The 15,417-nt window shown below is 41.8% G+C and overlaps 1 protein-coding gene across 2 annotated transcripts in view; it reads left to right on the plus strand.

Annotated features, from left to right (window-relative positions):
* The window catches only part of LOC311256581 (CD166 antigen homolog A-like), a 41,593-nt gene that overhangs the window by 18,581 nt on the left and 7,595 nt on the right, over positions 1–15,417 (plus strand). For both annotated transcript variants that reach the window (XM_084351740.1, XM_084351741.1), the window contains exons 2-11: positions 9,617–9,723; positions 9,972–10,185; positions 10,546–10,610; positions 11,063–11,150; positions 11,394–11,558; positions 13,256–13,380; positions 13,602–13,734; positions 14,058–14,170; positions 14,265–14,391; positions 14,958–15,079. In XM_084351740.1, coding sequence (XP_084207866.1) covers positions 9,617–9,723; positions 9,972–10,185; positions 10,546–10,610; positions 11,063–11,150; positions 11,394–11,558; positions 13,256–13,380; positions 13,602–13,734; positions 14,058–14,170; positions 14,265–14,391; positions 14,958–15,079 — 1,259 coding nt within the window. The remainder of the gene's footprint in view (positions 1–9,616; positions 9,724–9,971; positions 10,186–10,545; positions 10,611–11,062; positions 11,151–11,393; positions 11,559–13,255; positions 13,381–13,601; positions 13,735–14,057; positions 14,171–14,264; positions 14,392–14,957; positions 15,080–15,417) is intronic.

Raw genomic sequence — 15,417 nt, forward strand, 5'->3', positions numbered from 1 at the left:
AAAGACACAGGCCTAGTTCTTCTGGACTGCAGATAGAGCCTGTGGGGGACATTGTCAGAAAATGAAACCTTTGTCCTCAGTTGTCCTGTCTATAAATGGACCTTTTTAGCAGATTGGTTCCCTCTAAAAGACCTTAACACCCAACCGAAGGTCAAAGAGATGCAGGGCAACATCTTCAGGATATTAGGGTAGCTTTCTGTTGCCTGAGACAGATGGTGTGACATAAAATGAGGCTCGGAAAATGGAAAATCTGGTGTCAGTGGAGTTCATTTCACACAATGTGGCTTTTGTCAACCCCAAAGTACTTGAGCAAATGATTTCTGCAAAATAGATGAATTTAGGCAGCTTGTCAACAACCGCACTAGAGCTGGAAGAACTATTTTGTAATAAAAAATTCATTGCAGGCAGTTATAAAGAACAAATACAAAATATTCACTAGTTACAGCTTCTCAAATGTAATGATTTGCTGCCTTTATCATTTATAATAGTAAACTGAATGTCTTTGGGTCTTGTTGATTGCACAAAACATGGAGATGAAATCAAGAAATGAGATCAGAAAATAATCAGATCTATGAGTATTGCAAAAGTATGTGTTAGTTACAGCTTGGCGAATTCAAATTGTAACCTGATGACGGCGCTAGATTGGAGAAGAAGAACGGAAATTGAGAAGTTTCAAATTGGTCGATCCATCAGAATTAAATAAATCTAATCTTATAAATCAATGTCAGTGTAACACCAAATTCACATATCTACGCTGTTGGAAACTTGCAAAAAGAAGAAGTAATGGTGGAGAGGAAGAGCACAGAACGCACAGCACCTACTTTATCTCTCCTTTTGTGTTTCAGGGGATCAAATCTCCCCAAAAAAATCTAATTCCAGCAAAGAAGAGTAATCCCGCTCACACGTTTTACCTCTGCATTGATAGATTTATTTTACAAAGGAGACGTTCCATCAATAAGGGGAAAAAAATGTCCGAAGCGTGGCTTCATTTCGCAAAGAGGGATGAGGGGAGTAATTTTTAGTCAGGGTGGAAAAATCTGAAATACGTTTAACCACATTTCTAGACAGCGTGACCTGAAATTCCAGAAATGCCGCATATTTGATTACTTGTGTCACTGCTGGTTTCGTTGATGAAGAAAAAAATCTGCTTTCTCTGACTCTGACAGTATAAATATTCTCATTTCATTCATTTTAGATGATTACAGACATTTGCTCCAGCTTTCAGAGAGAGTTAATAAAACAGTTGCCTTGAAGCTGAAAATCTGGGAAAGCCTTCTTTATTCACAGAGAAAAATTGATCTGGAATCAGATACCCCTTTTTCAACCAAGACGGTTCAGGTGCTGGTTCTGAGCCAGTGCCTACTCTGGCACCAGTTCTTTGCGCTCTGGAATCAGGAAACTTTGTTGGTCTAGGACAAAGAACCGCTTGAGGCTTGGGTCGGGGTTATTGTAACCAAGGATCAACTACAGCTGCTTATGACCGCCATTTTAAAAAATCAGAGCTAGTGTAGTGTGTTCTGATTTATCTACGGGAGAATAAACAAAAGATTTTCACTATGGTAGCCAAATCGAAACAGCAGTGGTCCGAGGACAAGTCGTGTTTTGATGCCAATGGAGGCATGCAACACCAGAAGCAACACCTGTGAAGAGTCGATGCTGTCTGCCATAGTTGTTCCTAGCAATGCTGGGAAATAAGAGACATTTACACCAATGCCAGACCAGAACCAGCTCTTCGTTCACTGACTTATAAGCAGCACGATAGTGGCATTGGTATTTAAACATCTTAGGTCCCATCCACTTTAGAGGGAAAGTTCAGGGATCAACAAAGTAAGTTCATCGTGAGGGGAACATGAATCTCTACTGAGACTCACTCAAAAGCACAAATGTCAACCTCATGGTGGCGCTAGAGGAAAAGTCGGAGGATCACCAAAGTGTATAGGATTTATCACCTGGGGACCATGAATGGCTGTACCAAATTTCAAGGCAATCCATCCACCAGTTTCAGTGGTGACTACGATTTACTGTCAGACTGACATTGCCATCACTGTCACTAGCCCACCCGTAAAGGTGGGCTGCAGACTTTTGTTTAGAGGCATAATGTTGTGGAGAAATACCGACCAAAACATTCAGAGGAGGAGAGTCATTCAGCTGTGGACATTAATAATTTTTTGCTGTCTAGCTCTCTACAGTCCGGTACAAAAATACAAGCTTATGCCCTTAGTTTTATGCCAAAAAGACACTGACAGGCAATTATAGTAGGCAGGAAAAAGCAAAATTATAGAGCACACAATGTTGACGTTTGGAATGATGCCTCCATGAGTCAGCCCGCAACAAAAAGAGAAGCTGTGTGAGAGGGATGTTGTGCAAGTCCGCTGTCAGTTATCCATCAGTGACATGATTACACCCCTTCCCTCGAGAGAGGCAGACAGAGATAGCGAGGATCTAGCTTTTGTGTTTCAAAAAAAAAAAAAAAATCCCTCTTCAAGCTAGCTGGCCTGGAACACTTCCTCAGCATGAAGTGATACTGTATCAGAATTCAAATACAGTCATGTGCTTGTCATAGCTAGTAAAGTAGGAGCTGATGGGCGTGTGCGGAGCGAAAGAGCTGACAGCAGCATATAGAGCTCCTGGGCGACGGGGGTCCCTCCGTTTTGAGTAATGACAGATTGAGCTTCTCGTTTCAGATGCTTTATATGGCTAATCAAACTGCAGAGCTCGTTAAATTATTAAAGAAAAGACAAGGGCGAGAAGCAGAAATGTCACGCAAGGTTAGCCTTTCTTTGATTTCTCGCTTCTTAGGCAAGCGCTGTTCAGTATAAGAATCCAGCACTTTCCTCAAGTATTATTGATCTAGTTGAAGTGGTTCTGTCTGCCCTCCTCACCGCTGAACTGCTTCTGAAGCGAGGGCTATTTGCCATCAAGTCTTTGTGGACTTGCGCCATGGGATCTCCATTCACTGCACAATCCTCATTTTCAGTACTTAATAAGTTTGGGCCTCCGTCTTCTTGTTGATGTAGCAGCTCAAAGACGTGCACACACACACAATCTGACTCACACTCACACACACAAACTAATGGGAGGGCGTAAGGTAGCAAAACAGGGATATAGAGTCTAGTGTGGGGAGGTAGCTGATTTCCCTGGTGAGCTTATATCTGAGCTGTCGTCACCTGTCTCTTCTGCGGGATAGAGGCGCCTTAATCAGGAACATGAAAGTGTCTCCTGTGGTGCTGCCTCCTGTCTCTGTCACTCGCCTGTCTATTACTTGATTTACCATCGCCAGAGCATCCGCTAATTTTTTGTGTCCAGTATGAGAGCTCTGAAATCCACATGAAGCTTGGCGTGCCAAAGCTATTTTGGATGAAGACAAAGTGTAGTGCATTGGAATATAGATCTTTGGCTGTAACAGCTTGAAAACAGACTAAACATAGTTTCATCAGCCCGGTGCTTCGTGACTTTAATTTTATAAGAGGTGCTCACAAACGCGATTATGATCTGATGACATGTTTTCAGAAGTCTGACGCATTGCTTCTGTTTGAAGTCTCAGAAACCCCAGCAATGGATTTTCATATGCTTCATATTTGTGATTGGTGCTGACAGAAGTTTTTTACAAAGCACCATTCCTCCCAAAAACCAAAACAAGTCTAATTATGTCTGTTTTTAGATTTTTATACCATTTTTGTTCTTCATCTCTTGCCAAGATATTGGTCATGTTACAATAGTTTGTCTTTGAATTACTTTCTCACAAACAAAAAAAGTGGGATCAACCTCGTATGTGAACCCTAAAGTCTTGGACAGACTCATTCGTATATGGTGCTGTTGAAGTAATTGGGGTATAGTAATCAAGTAGTCCACTTACAGTGTTCAGTTTGGGTTTTTGGATACATGCCCACATTGGAAAATACTTTCAAAACTTTGTTTATTATTTTAACTCGACTTCCTCATGATAACCCGTCTTCTTCCAGCTAGCTACCTGAGGCTGGGTCTGCGTGATGGGAAAAAGAAAGTAATTATCTCTGAATGAAAAACATAGTCCCCTTGAAGCTTTTGACAAACTGCCAAAAATTTGCAAAACGAGATGCAGCAGCGAAACTTAGTGTCCTCAGGCCACTCAGACAATGAGAAACAGTCATTCATGGGGGAAGCGCCTGCGGTCGTAGCTGCCCTCATCCATGCATGCATTGCCTTCTTCAGCGGGCCTTGGTGTGGAAAAAGCTGGGCTGTATTTTGAAACAGTCAATAAAATTAAGTGAAGCCCATTTGATTCATTTATTTTACTTTAATTTGACAGAGACGGATGTGATCACCATAAGTAACTATTCTCAAACTGTGTGTTTGAGTACCGCTGGAGGTACACGAGCTCCCTCTTGTGGCATGCAGCTGAATCCAAGAAAAGTGTAATACTATCAAAGTATTGGGACTTAAACTGTACATTTAAAATAAGTTTAGTCCTTCCTATAATGTTTTTGTTTGAGCCTGCCACGTAGTCACATTCATGCATATTGCGCCACTTACGTTTAGAGGCGGGTAAAACAGATTTCAACAGAACTGAAGTGTAGTGAAGTTTACAGGGGCTAGAGCAAGGCTAGTCGCTTCTCCAGTTTCACACTTTGAGCTGAGCTAAGCTGGCTAGCTGTTGGCTGTAGCTATTTGCTACAAGCATGGATCTAAAAATTAAAATCTGTATGCAAGATCGGAGGCAGAGCCAGGAAGTCAAGCTTTTTTGTCTTCAAGCGTCACTGAGCAGCTTTCATAGGAATGACTATGAAAGCTGCTCAGTGACGCTTGAAGCCAAATAAGCTTGACTTCCTGTGTGTAAAATTTCGGAAGTCTCGTGTTGACACCCGGCTGACATGAATGGGGAAAAAAATGATTTCTGACTTTCCAAATGTTATCGGACCGAGTAGGTCAAATTCTGATTGTCATGCGAGTCATTTTTTGTGCAGTTGGCTGAAAAAAAAAGTATCCACCGCTTTACAGCCTCTCCCTCACAGGGTAAGCTTATTGGAAAAAGTATTTTGTCTGCAACAAATGTGGTTTTAACAGGGTCAGAAAAAAAGGGAGCTGGTGAGATAAAATGCAACTGTTGGTATAATTTCCTCACAAAACAAACAATTAGAACAATAAAGTACAGCAATAAAACAACAGTGTTAACCTGCCTGTTACCACCTTCTATTCATAAAGACAACTGTTAGAAGTGATAATTTCTCTGCGCTGTGTGTGTGTGTGTGCATGTGTTTGTCAACGTGAAGTCACACTGTTCACCTACTTTTGTTGTGAAGGATTACCTTATCTCAGTAAGCAGCAGGAGCTTTGTCTTCTGTAACTCAACATGTGCGATTAGTTCTCATTGTGTAACAGTGTAATCTGCACAGATAAAGCCTTTTCCTTAATGCAGACTCTTTTAAAGTTCTCAGAGAGGCTGAACACAGCTTTATTTGAATATTCAAAAATGCCTATTTGAATTTGAAATGTAAGGAGTCTATTATACAGGAAGTGCGATAACCTTTTCCAACACTGCAGCACTTGCAGCGTAACCTGAATATAACTGAGTCTTGTTACTGAACAATTGTAAGATTCAGCAGAGGAGGTTGTGCAGCACTGTCTCCTGAGGACGTCTCAAGGCGAGGAAAACATACGTGGACTTGGTTGCCAACTTGATTCTGAATAACATTAGGATGTTTCCTCGACCATTAGAATTTACTGGCACCAACACGCCCAGGTGTAGCACTTAATCTAGGTAGTGACAGATTATCTTTGACACCCTAAATAACTCAAAAAAATGAATTGTAGCAGGATATCATCAAATTTGACACAAATGCAAAACATGTCCCCATGCCTTGCACAGAGAGCTCATTAACTGCCTCCCCTTAATAGATTCACAATGTCTCCTTTTTCCGCCCAGCGTGTGCAATCTTTTCTGCCTGGACCAGAAAACCTGCATGTCTGAGCTGAAGCCCGTTCAAGCATGAGAGGCAGTTTCATTAGATTTACATCAGAAAGACAAAAACAAGGGAGTGTGGGATGGCTACATGAGTGTGCTGTGCGCGCACCAGCAATCTGCATAACCATTTCAGGTGGACGGGACTGATGTACGCCCAGTTGCCAAAATCGGGGATGTGAGCAAGTCTCTGTGAAATGCAGACACACATTTACAGTCCAGCAAACGGCCCATTTGCTGCATGCTTCATGCTTTTCATGAATACAGGGATGTAGAAAATGCTCAAATACCTGAAGTTAGGTGGCATTTAAACCCAGCAAAATCACTATTGAGACCGATCAATGCACGAATAAGCTTTTCATCCTTTTAATTCACTCCATAATGCGAGAGGAGCAGATTACAGGTGTGGCAAATCGTAGACAATAAGAGGAGTCAATGCAGGAAATAGTTTTAATTGTGCCATATTTGGCAGTTATCCCTTGCTGAAGAATTCCTGGTAAAACTGTCAGCAGCTGAAATGTGTCGATGTTTGTTTTGCCCCGTGCTGTCACGATTAAATGTCGCCGAGCCTTATTTAAATGCATGGATTGTATCTATGTGGGTGCAGTGCTGTGGTGTCTGTGTCTCTCAAATAGTTGTTATTGGGTGCGTTACACTGCTTTGATGCTCACACAAGCAGCTCCTGTTCCACAGCTTTAAGCACTGATCATAGGCATCATCACAGATATACCTCATACCTCTAAAGCCCTTGTTATTCTCCTCTGTGTCGATTTTGTTTTTGCTTCCATCAATCTGTCTAATTTTGTACAGATTTCATAGTGAATTATGAAACCTGCTAAAATGTCATCAAGTTCAGTTCTAAATAAATCACACTATGATGTTATGCATAAAGCAGCCAGTGCCAGATGTTCAATGACTGTATAAAGAGTTTGAAAAGTGAAGCCAATGCTGAGGTGCTTAAACCTGCATTCTGTCTAATGGCCAGAAGGACGCGACTCCACTGGTTTCAAAAAGAAGTCTGATTGCATGTCAGCTTCATTCCCATCTTCTCACTTGATTTATTACCTCAGTTAACAGTTTCTAAATGAATTTATGGTCTCAATCTCTAGTTTCGAGTCTTCTTCAATACGCCATGATGTTCTCTTTGTACATTCTGGTCACATTTAGAGTAAATTAGACGATAAAGAAGGGTATGCTTTCAGGCGTGGCTATTTTGTCATTCAGATCTAATCAAGATCCTCCCCAGCTCCACCCTCTTGTCCAAATATGGTCACTTTTGGCTCCAAAAACCTAGATGGCGACAGCTGTAATACCAGACTCGGTGCTTCAAAGCAGTAGTCTACAAACCAACGGGTGACATCGTGGTCTGTTTACACTTAATTAGCTATAAATGTGACTAACAAAGGTGCAGTTTGACATTTTGTGAAGTACACCTATTGGCTTTTTTGCCGAGCGTTGGATGAGAAGATTGATACCCCACGCGCATATATGTCCAATAAATATGTAGCTAAAGCCAGGTGATTGCTAGCTTAGCTTAGCACAAAGACTGAAACTGGGGCAACTACCCTTGCTCTAGCAAGGGTAGTTGCTTGAACTGAAGTGTTTTTACACTTCAGTTTTGAACAGATTAAACAGAAAAGAAAATAGAAGATTGTCAGCTCTGGACAGAGCCAGGATAGCTTTCAGCCTTTACGCTAGGCGAAGCTAACCAGCTGCCAGCTGTGGCTTCAGATTTAACTGACACAATTTGTATGGATTTTGTCCTCTTTTTCTAAATGTCAAACAGTTTTTTAAAGCGAGACTGGTGGCCACAGGGCAGGATGTTCATATCAGTAACATCAATGGCAGGAAACAACTTAAAAACTGAACATAGCAGAGCTAGAGATGAGTCAGAACATGTCCTGTTTAAAATCATTTTACCGTATTGTCTGTTGTTTGTCAACAGCTGGCTGTAGCCGCCTTACTGACAGATTTTTACTGGTAAGATTCAGCTTAGGACTCAATGTTGCTCCAGAGCTGACAGGTTCATAAAGATGAGTGACAAGTGTTGTGGTGTGAGCTCGTTCAGCTCAGTGTCAGGAGGACGCCAATAACAGCAGACTCTGTTTACTTGAGGCAAACTGTGATATTGTGTATAAAATGGAAATTTATACTCTTATTAGAAAATCATGTTCTATTTTTTTGGGATTGTGTGCTCTGTTTTTTGGCTCAGTCCACATTGTGGCGCTTGGTCTTCCCTGCTTTTTAAGTTGGACCTGTTCCAGCTACAGTTCCCAGCAGGTGTTAAGCGTTATCAGACGCAGACATGTAGGAGACTTCCCCTTCAGCTTTTTCGCAGCAGAAAGAGGCTGACAAAGAAACTCAGGATTTATGAGAAGACGATAAGCATCTGTATAATAATTACAGGACAATTGTTAGTGTGTGTGACCTGTGTGTAGAAATATGGTTGCTGGACTTCACTCGAGCCACCTCTCAGTGTGACAAACATGGGAATCCTTTTGCAAATGATTGACTGAACATTGCAATAAACTCTGAATGAACTGCTTTGTTGAATCCACTTTATTACAGACATTTCCACAACAGTGAATCTTTAGTAGTAAGTAAGTAATTACAGGATTGCATAACAATTTTATGAGCTTGATTAATCATCTTGACGTGTAAAAGTCACTTGACAAAAGCAGGTTTAACATTAAACATAGACCAGACATCTGTGCACCTCTGAACATGCCCGCTCATCCTGACATCACGAGCAACTGTGTAAATATGCCTTCAGGGTCCCTCTTGTTACTCTGCCTCTAATGTAGACAATGGTAACCATAGTAAAAGTATTTACTTTCATTCAAACAGGATTCAAATGAGTATCACGCACGAAGCAAATGAATTAACCGCCCCATCTTTGCACAACTCCGAGGAAACCTTTAAAAGATAACGTTAGAGTGAGAATCAAACTTTTGTTGCACTGCAGAAATGGCATTACATTTTGCAGCAGTTTGCATGAATATAATCAAACAATTTCAGGCTTGAATGCACACAGCAGCATATTCAAGCATCTTCATTGTTTTGCGCTTTCCCTGTAAATACTCGAACATTGTTTGTCACCGATACAACAGATAGAGAGTGGTCGGCCACAGCTTTGTTCCCTCACACTTTACTGAACTGCTGATGAGCTGTTGTGGAGTTGAGCTGTCAGATTCCAGCACAACCACTCATGCGTTTACCTTAGCCTGAACTCTGAGAGGTCTGAAATGTGAATCTGAATACCAAAAAACAGAGCAAACACCTCATTTTCAGTCGCCTCTTCTTCCCCTGCGGCCCTCTGGCTCTAAACCCCTCATGGCAGCCCATTGAGACACTTCTGCGTGCACCCTCCTCCCATCCCCCCCATCTCTCAAGCACTTTGTCTCCATGGCGATGTTTTGAGTGAAAATTTAGGCCAGGGGCTGTAAAATTAGCAGAACTCTATAGAAACTGCAGTTCTTGGCGTCTGTAGGCGAGCACAAAGTGGTATTGATAAACTCCAGTCAAATATGAACATAAAGGAGGGACTTTGATGCATTCAGAATAATAACGGATTTCAATTTCCCGTCAAAAAAATTCACGCTGTGTTGACGCTGACCAGATTAGCCCCCCCCTTGAAAATGTAATTGAAAAATGTGCCTTTGCTTCTGTCTTCTGCAGTCAGCGGTTTGGAGACGGTCGTCGGCCTTTATGGGGAAACACTCGAGATCCCGTGCAACAATGGAGCCATAAAAGCAGAAGACGTCCTGCTCACTAAATGGAAATATGTAAGTCACAGCAGAGGTCAATAGATTCACAATGGTGACATCCGTCTGACACCCACTTATCATGTCTGAACCACGCCCAGTCTGAGTGCAGGGGCCGTGCATTAGACCGTGCATCTGTCCCTCCATATGACACTGTATTAACAGAGAGGGTGTGGTGCAAATCACTGTGTGCTTTTATTTGAACTGGAAGCCAATGCCATATGTGACAGACATGGAAAAAAAGAAACCCTCTGTGCTCTGCTCTCCAGGACAAAGTAGACGGACTTGGAGACCTGCTGGTCAAGAAGGCGAACCAGAACGTCTCAATCATCTCCACTGATGAGTACAAGGACCGTGTGAGCTTGGCTGCAAACTTCAGTCTGATGATCTCTGCGGCCAAGCTGAAGGACCAGCGGACTTTCACCTGCATGGTGGTGGCGGGCGCAGATATCAAAGAATTCCCTGTTAATGTGGAAATCTACAGTAAGTACAAGCAGCCATAAGTCTAAAATAGCTCTCTCTTCTGAAGGATAGATTCACACCAAAATGAAAATTTTAGTCATTATCTACTCACCCTCATGTCGATGGAAAGTCAGGTGAAGTTTCGTCGTCCACAAAACATTTATGGAGCAACACAGCACAAAATATTTCAAATTCGACGCTCCAGAAATGTTTTATGGACTACAAAACTTTCACCCGACTTTCAATCGGCGTGGGGATGAGTAGATAATGCCTTAATTTTCTTTTTTGGGTGAACCTGTCCTTTAAGTGCTGGAATGACTGCAAACACCAATCACCTTTAATTACAAACCCATTCATTAACACACTTTTCATGCTTTATAGAAACGCCTGCAAGCCTGGAGATTTCTGACAAAGCGAAGGAACTGGAGATCGGCAAACGCACTAAGGTGGGTTTTTTTAATGATAAACATTGCTTATGCCTACGTTATTTTAGACAGTAAAACATCAAGGGAAATCCGTCACTTGAGCTCAGGTATCTCGAGGCATGGCAGAGACCACGTTACTACAGTAATGAGTTCTTTCAAGTGATTCTCATGAATTAGTAACAAGCAGAACCCCCCCTTCTCCGTCCCTACTGCAATTAAAATACCCAAAGGATCTGAGGGGCTTTAGAAATGCTCTGGGCATTTCATGGTCTACTGCGTAGAAAACTACTCAGTCGTCAAAGTGCCGGAGAGGCACTAAAAAAGCTAATTCGCTCTGATGTTCGGTCATTTTAAAAAAGATGCAGATTTATTCTAAATATGTGAAGTGGCGATTTCTTTTTTTCCCCAATATTTTTGTCCTCGGGTGCAGGTTTTTGCTGTTTTTCTCAAGTTTTGATTTTTTTTGTTCACAGCTAGGAACATGTGTTGCACAAGATGCCAACCCAGCTGCAGAAATCACATGGTTAAAGAACAATGAGCCTCTGGTGGCTAATGGGAAAGGTATGTTTTCTTCATCCTGTTGCATGATTGTAAGTGCTAACAAAACAGCCTCCAGAGTTGCTCTGACATTTATAAATATTACATTTACAAATGTGTTAATTCTCTCTGGCTGGGACCATTAGTGTGAATTACTCTTCAGTGATGACTTGTTCTGCACTCACCAGCAGTGTGAATGCAGTGTTTTGGTCATTTTTTTTTTTCCACGTCAGAGTTTTCAGGCTGAGTTGTTTGTTTTCTGTCCAGGGATTTCCATCCAGGCCTCAGTGCAGGTGGACCCTGTTACTAACCTTACGACCACTTCATCCATACTGGAGTACTCAGCCGAGAAGGAGGACACGGACGCCAAGTTCACCTGCATCACTCAGCACAAGGGACTGGCGTCCTCTCCAGTGAGCTTCAACATCACCTGTGAGTCACCGTGCCCTGCAAACAACTTTCACTGGACACACTTTATAAACAGCACTTACCGCTGTCTGCAGACAAGCTGCTGTCAGAGTAACATCAGCAGAAAATGACACTAAAATGCTGGTCTTTTTTCACCATCACCACAGACTATGAAAAGTTAATACTCTGTCCTACATTTGCCTCACCAAAGAAAGTCCTTTTTTATGTTAGCAGGTTGTTTCAAACATCTTCTCACAGACTTTCTATAATATTAAATGTAAAGTTTTCAAAGGACCAAATTTTGAGGAGTGCACTTATTTGCTTGCCAAGTTATGAGAAGACTGATACCACTTTCATGTCCTTATGTGAAATATGAAGCTACAGTCAACAGGTTGGCTCAGCTTAGTTTAGCATAAACACTAGAGATAGCTAGCCGGCCAAGAAATAACGTTTTGTAACGTTTCTGTTGCTGAGATTTAGACATATTTAAACGGAGGGATGCACCGATTGTGAAAGGAAACAAAGAAGTCTCATTTAGCCCTCCGTCATACAGTTTTATGAAGCAACCTTTAATATAACACATATATATAAAAGACACTTTACTTTCGAGAAACGCTGCAAAATTGCCCTCTTGGAAGCCCCTGTGGTAGATAAAACATGACAAAGTGCCCTCTCGGGTACTTTTCCAGTTCACTGTATGTATGTCACGATTTTCTGCAAGCTGGTGGCAGGAAAAAAAAAAACAGTCAGACAGTCTTGCAGTATTAAAGGGAGAAGGTTCTGTCTGAAAAACAACAAGACTGCAGCAGTCTGGCACTTCTGGACATGCTGTGTTACACCAGCTTGATCTGTTGAAGAGTATTCTTCTTGATTCTGTGCTTTTGTCCCCAGTAAGCATTGTTATTTTCTCATTTAAAATACAGCTAAAAAGTATTGACAGAAGTGAAAGAGTGCTGCTGTTTCTAATATTGAGCCTCAGTTATTAAAGTGGGTGTGTTTCTATCAGCAGTAATGTAATGCTGCAAAATCTTGTTTGATATGACATGGATATAAAAATCCAGTCAAAGGTAATTCTCAGTCTAATTGAAGTCAAGTAGTTTCCAATCAAATGCAGGGTCTCGCTGGGCTTGTCAAGACTACATTAGCCGCAGCTCCTGAACCACAAGCTCTCAACGAAGACCAAGACAAACCCTTTCGAAACCTCAACTGAAGCCAGTGGAGACTGACTGCCGCCTGTGTTACTTTTCAGAATATATTAACTCTTCTTTTTGCTTCCACTCTGGAAAGACAACAGTTGAGACACCTTTAATGGTGACAGAAATATGGGGTGTGGATCTTGTGACTCTGTACTGGGATTTATACCAAACGCAGCATGAAATATTGAAGTTACCTGCTCAACGGGGCCTTTAAAGTAGAACTTATCAGTGCGGGAAAAGAAGAAATGTGAAAAGTTTGTCTCAGATGGAGCAGAAACATTGAACCTTAAAAGGATTGTTTGGTCGAGTGCCTGAGAATATGACTGCAATTCAACCAGCTCCTCAGCTGCATTTTGAAGTTGGTCATAACCAGTACTGAGGCACAAAGTTACAGCTCTCTGCAGAGTTACTGCCACGGTCTGTCTCTGCAGTGCCTGCAGTGAGCTGTTGGGGGCACACGCTCCACTTAATACACCTTAATACACATCCACATCTCTGACTTTCTACCTCTTATTTTCTGCAAAGACTCCACAGAGAACATCGTCCTTCAGGTCATCGCTCAGGAACCTCTAGTAGAGGGAAACAACGTGACTCTGAAGTGTGAGGCGGATGGTAACCCAGCTCCTACCAGCTTCAACTTCCACCTTAAGGTACATATACTCATTAACATCTCATCAAATTCTCATACGTCCCTTTCATCCATGCAACTTTGGATCTGAAAATGTATAATGTTCTTCTCCTGTTTATGGAGAAGTATACCTGTAAGTGTACCTGTTTAACTCCTGTTTCCAGTTGTAAAACAAATATATGTCACACTGGGGAATAAAGCATTGTAAACTGACCGACTGCCATCGTTTGATTGTATTTGAAGGGAGAGGTGATGAAAGTGGAAAACTCAGACACTTACACCATCGCGAATGTCTCTCGTGACGACTCTGGTGAATACAAATGCTCTCTCGTTGACGACCCAACAATGGAAGCATCGAAGGAAATCGCAGTCAAATGTAAGAGACCAAAACATGTCGTATTTCTTGAAAAATAGACATTTCTGCAATTTTGTCACATACCAGCGTCATTGTAATCGTATTTATTATTAAAATGTTTGCTGGAGAAAAGAAAGTTAATGTTTTTCTCTGCCAGCCTACCTGTCTTGCCGTGCTTTGTTGAGAAAAGTGTTGTCAAGTGTCAGCCCACGCTGCCTCTAATAAGCTGCTTTTGCAGGGCTGTGAGCCAAGTGCAGGGTTGTATGGTTAACAACAGGAATGTTTCGACCCTTGTCAGCCCTCTGAACCATCTTTTTTACCATCCTCACATCCTCGCTTTTTAGACCTAGACATCAATTTAAGCCCCTCTGGAACTATCATCAAGAAAGCCGGTGAGACCTTGGATCTAACTCTCCAGATTGATGCTTCTGAAGACTCAAAGGTCTCCTGGACAAAGGTAAAAGCAATCTTTTAAACAACAAAGGCGAAATCAATGATGACAAGTGAGTGCTTGTTGTTCTCAGTGCTGATACTCTCTTCAATCAAATCAGGATAATGTAAAACTGGACAAAGAGCCCAAGTTTACGAAGGTGACGTTCTCCGAGTCCGGCCGCTATGACTGCGAGGTGACGATGGGGCTCCTCAGCCGAAAAGCTTATTTCGAGCTGGTTGTTGAAGGTAAGGGCGTTAAAAAGAAAACTCAGAAAGGTTTGGAAATGCTTTGTTGCTGAGAGTTAGAAGAAAGATTTAGATCTTATATTAAGGGAAAATGTATACCACTCTCATGTTTGCACAGCACCCACCAGCTGATTAGCTGAGCTCAGCCTAGAGACTTGAAACAGGCAGATGCAGCTAGAAACTTAAATAAAAAATCCCCCTGAAGCTCACAAATTAACATGATTTATTTTGTTTGTTTAATTCATATAAAAAAAGATTCAACAATCAATAATTAAACCTATTAATTAGTGTATTGTAGAAGTGCTGGTTGGCAGATTTTGTTACCTTTAGGCTAGCTGTTTGCCCCTGTTCCCTGTCTTTATGATAAGCTAAGGTACATTGCTGCTTGCTGTAGCTCTATAATTCCTGTACAGACGTCACAGTGGTATGTGTTTTCGCCTCTAAGCAAGAAAGCAATAAGGGTATTTCCCAGAATGTCAAACTATAAATCCCTCATGAATGAAATGCAGCCACGACAAACCCATCTTCTCATTCAGATGTATCTGAAGAGTTACGTCCTGTTGCAGGTGCTCCAGTTATCAGTAAGCTGATCAAACAGCGCGGCGAAGACGGCAAGCATAAAGTCCTGATTTGTGAGGCTGAAGGTTCTCCAAAGCCAGCTGTTTCCTGGAGCATCAACGGCACCTCGGTATGCTCACTCACACTCCTACATTAGTAATCACCATCACAGAAATGTCTTTCATCGATAATTGTTGCAAGCTCGCAAGGTCAAAGAGTATCGATGGATTTTTTTTTTTTACATTCATTCATCTGGGGTCTTTTTCTTCCATGTGCACTCAGCGCAGATAATTGTGCGCATTCCTCCAAGCTTGAAGAAACCCAAGAGGGAAATGAGCTTTATTAACAGTAACAAGTACAGTAGCACTGCAATTGTAAATGCAGTCGTCCTTCAGCTCATTGTCACATAGGAACTAATTGAAAAAAGGATAGAAGGAAGGATAGATGCTCAAATTTTGGGTTGCGATA

The sequence above is a fragment of the Pagrus pagrus genome, assembly GCF_965226575.1.
Source record: "Pagrus pagrus genome assembly, chromosome: 4".
Taxonomy (NCBI): domain Eukaryota; kingdom Metazoa; phylum Chordata; class Actinopteri; order Spariformes; family Sparidae; genus Pagrus; species Pagrus pagrus.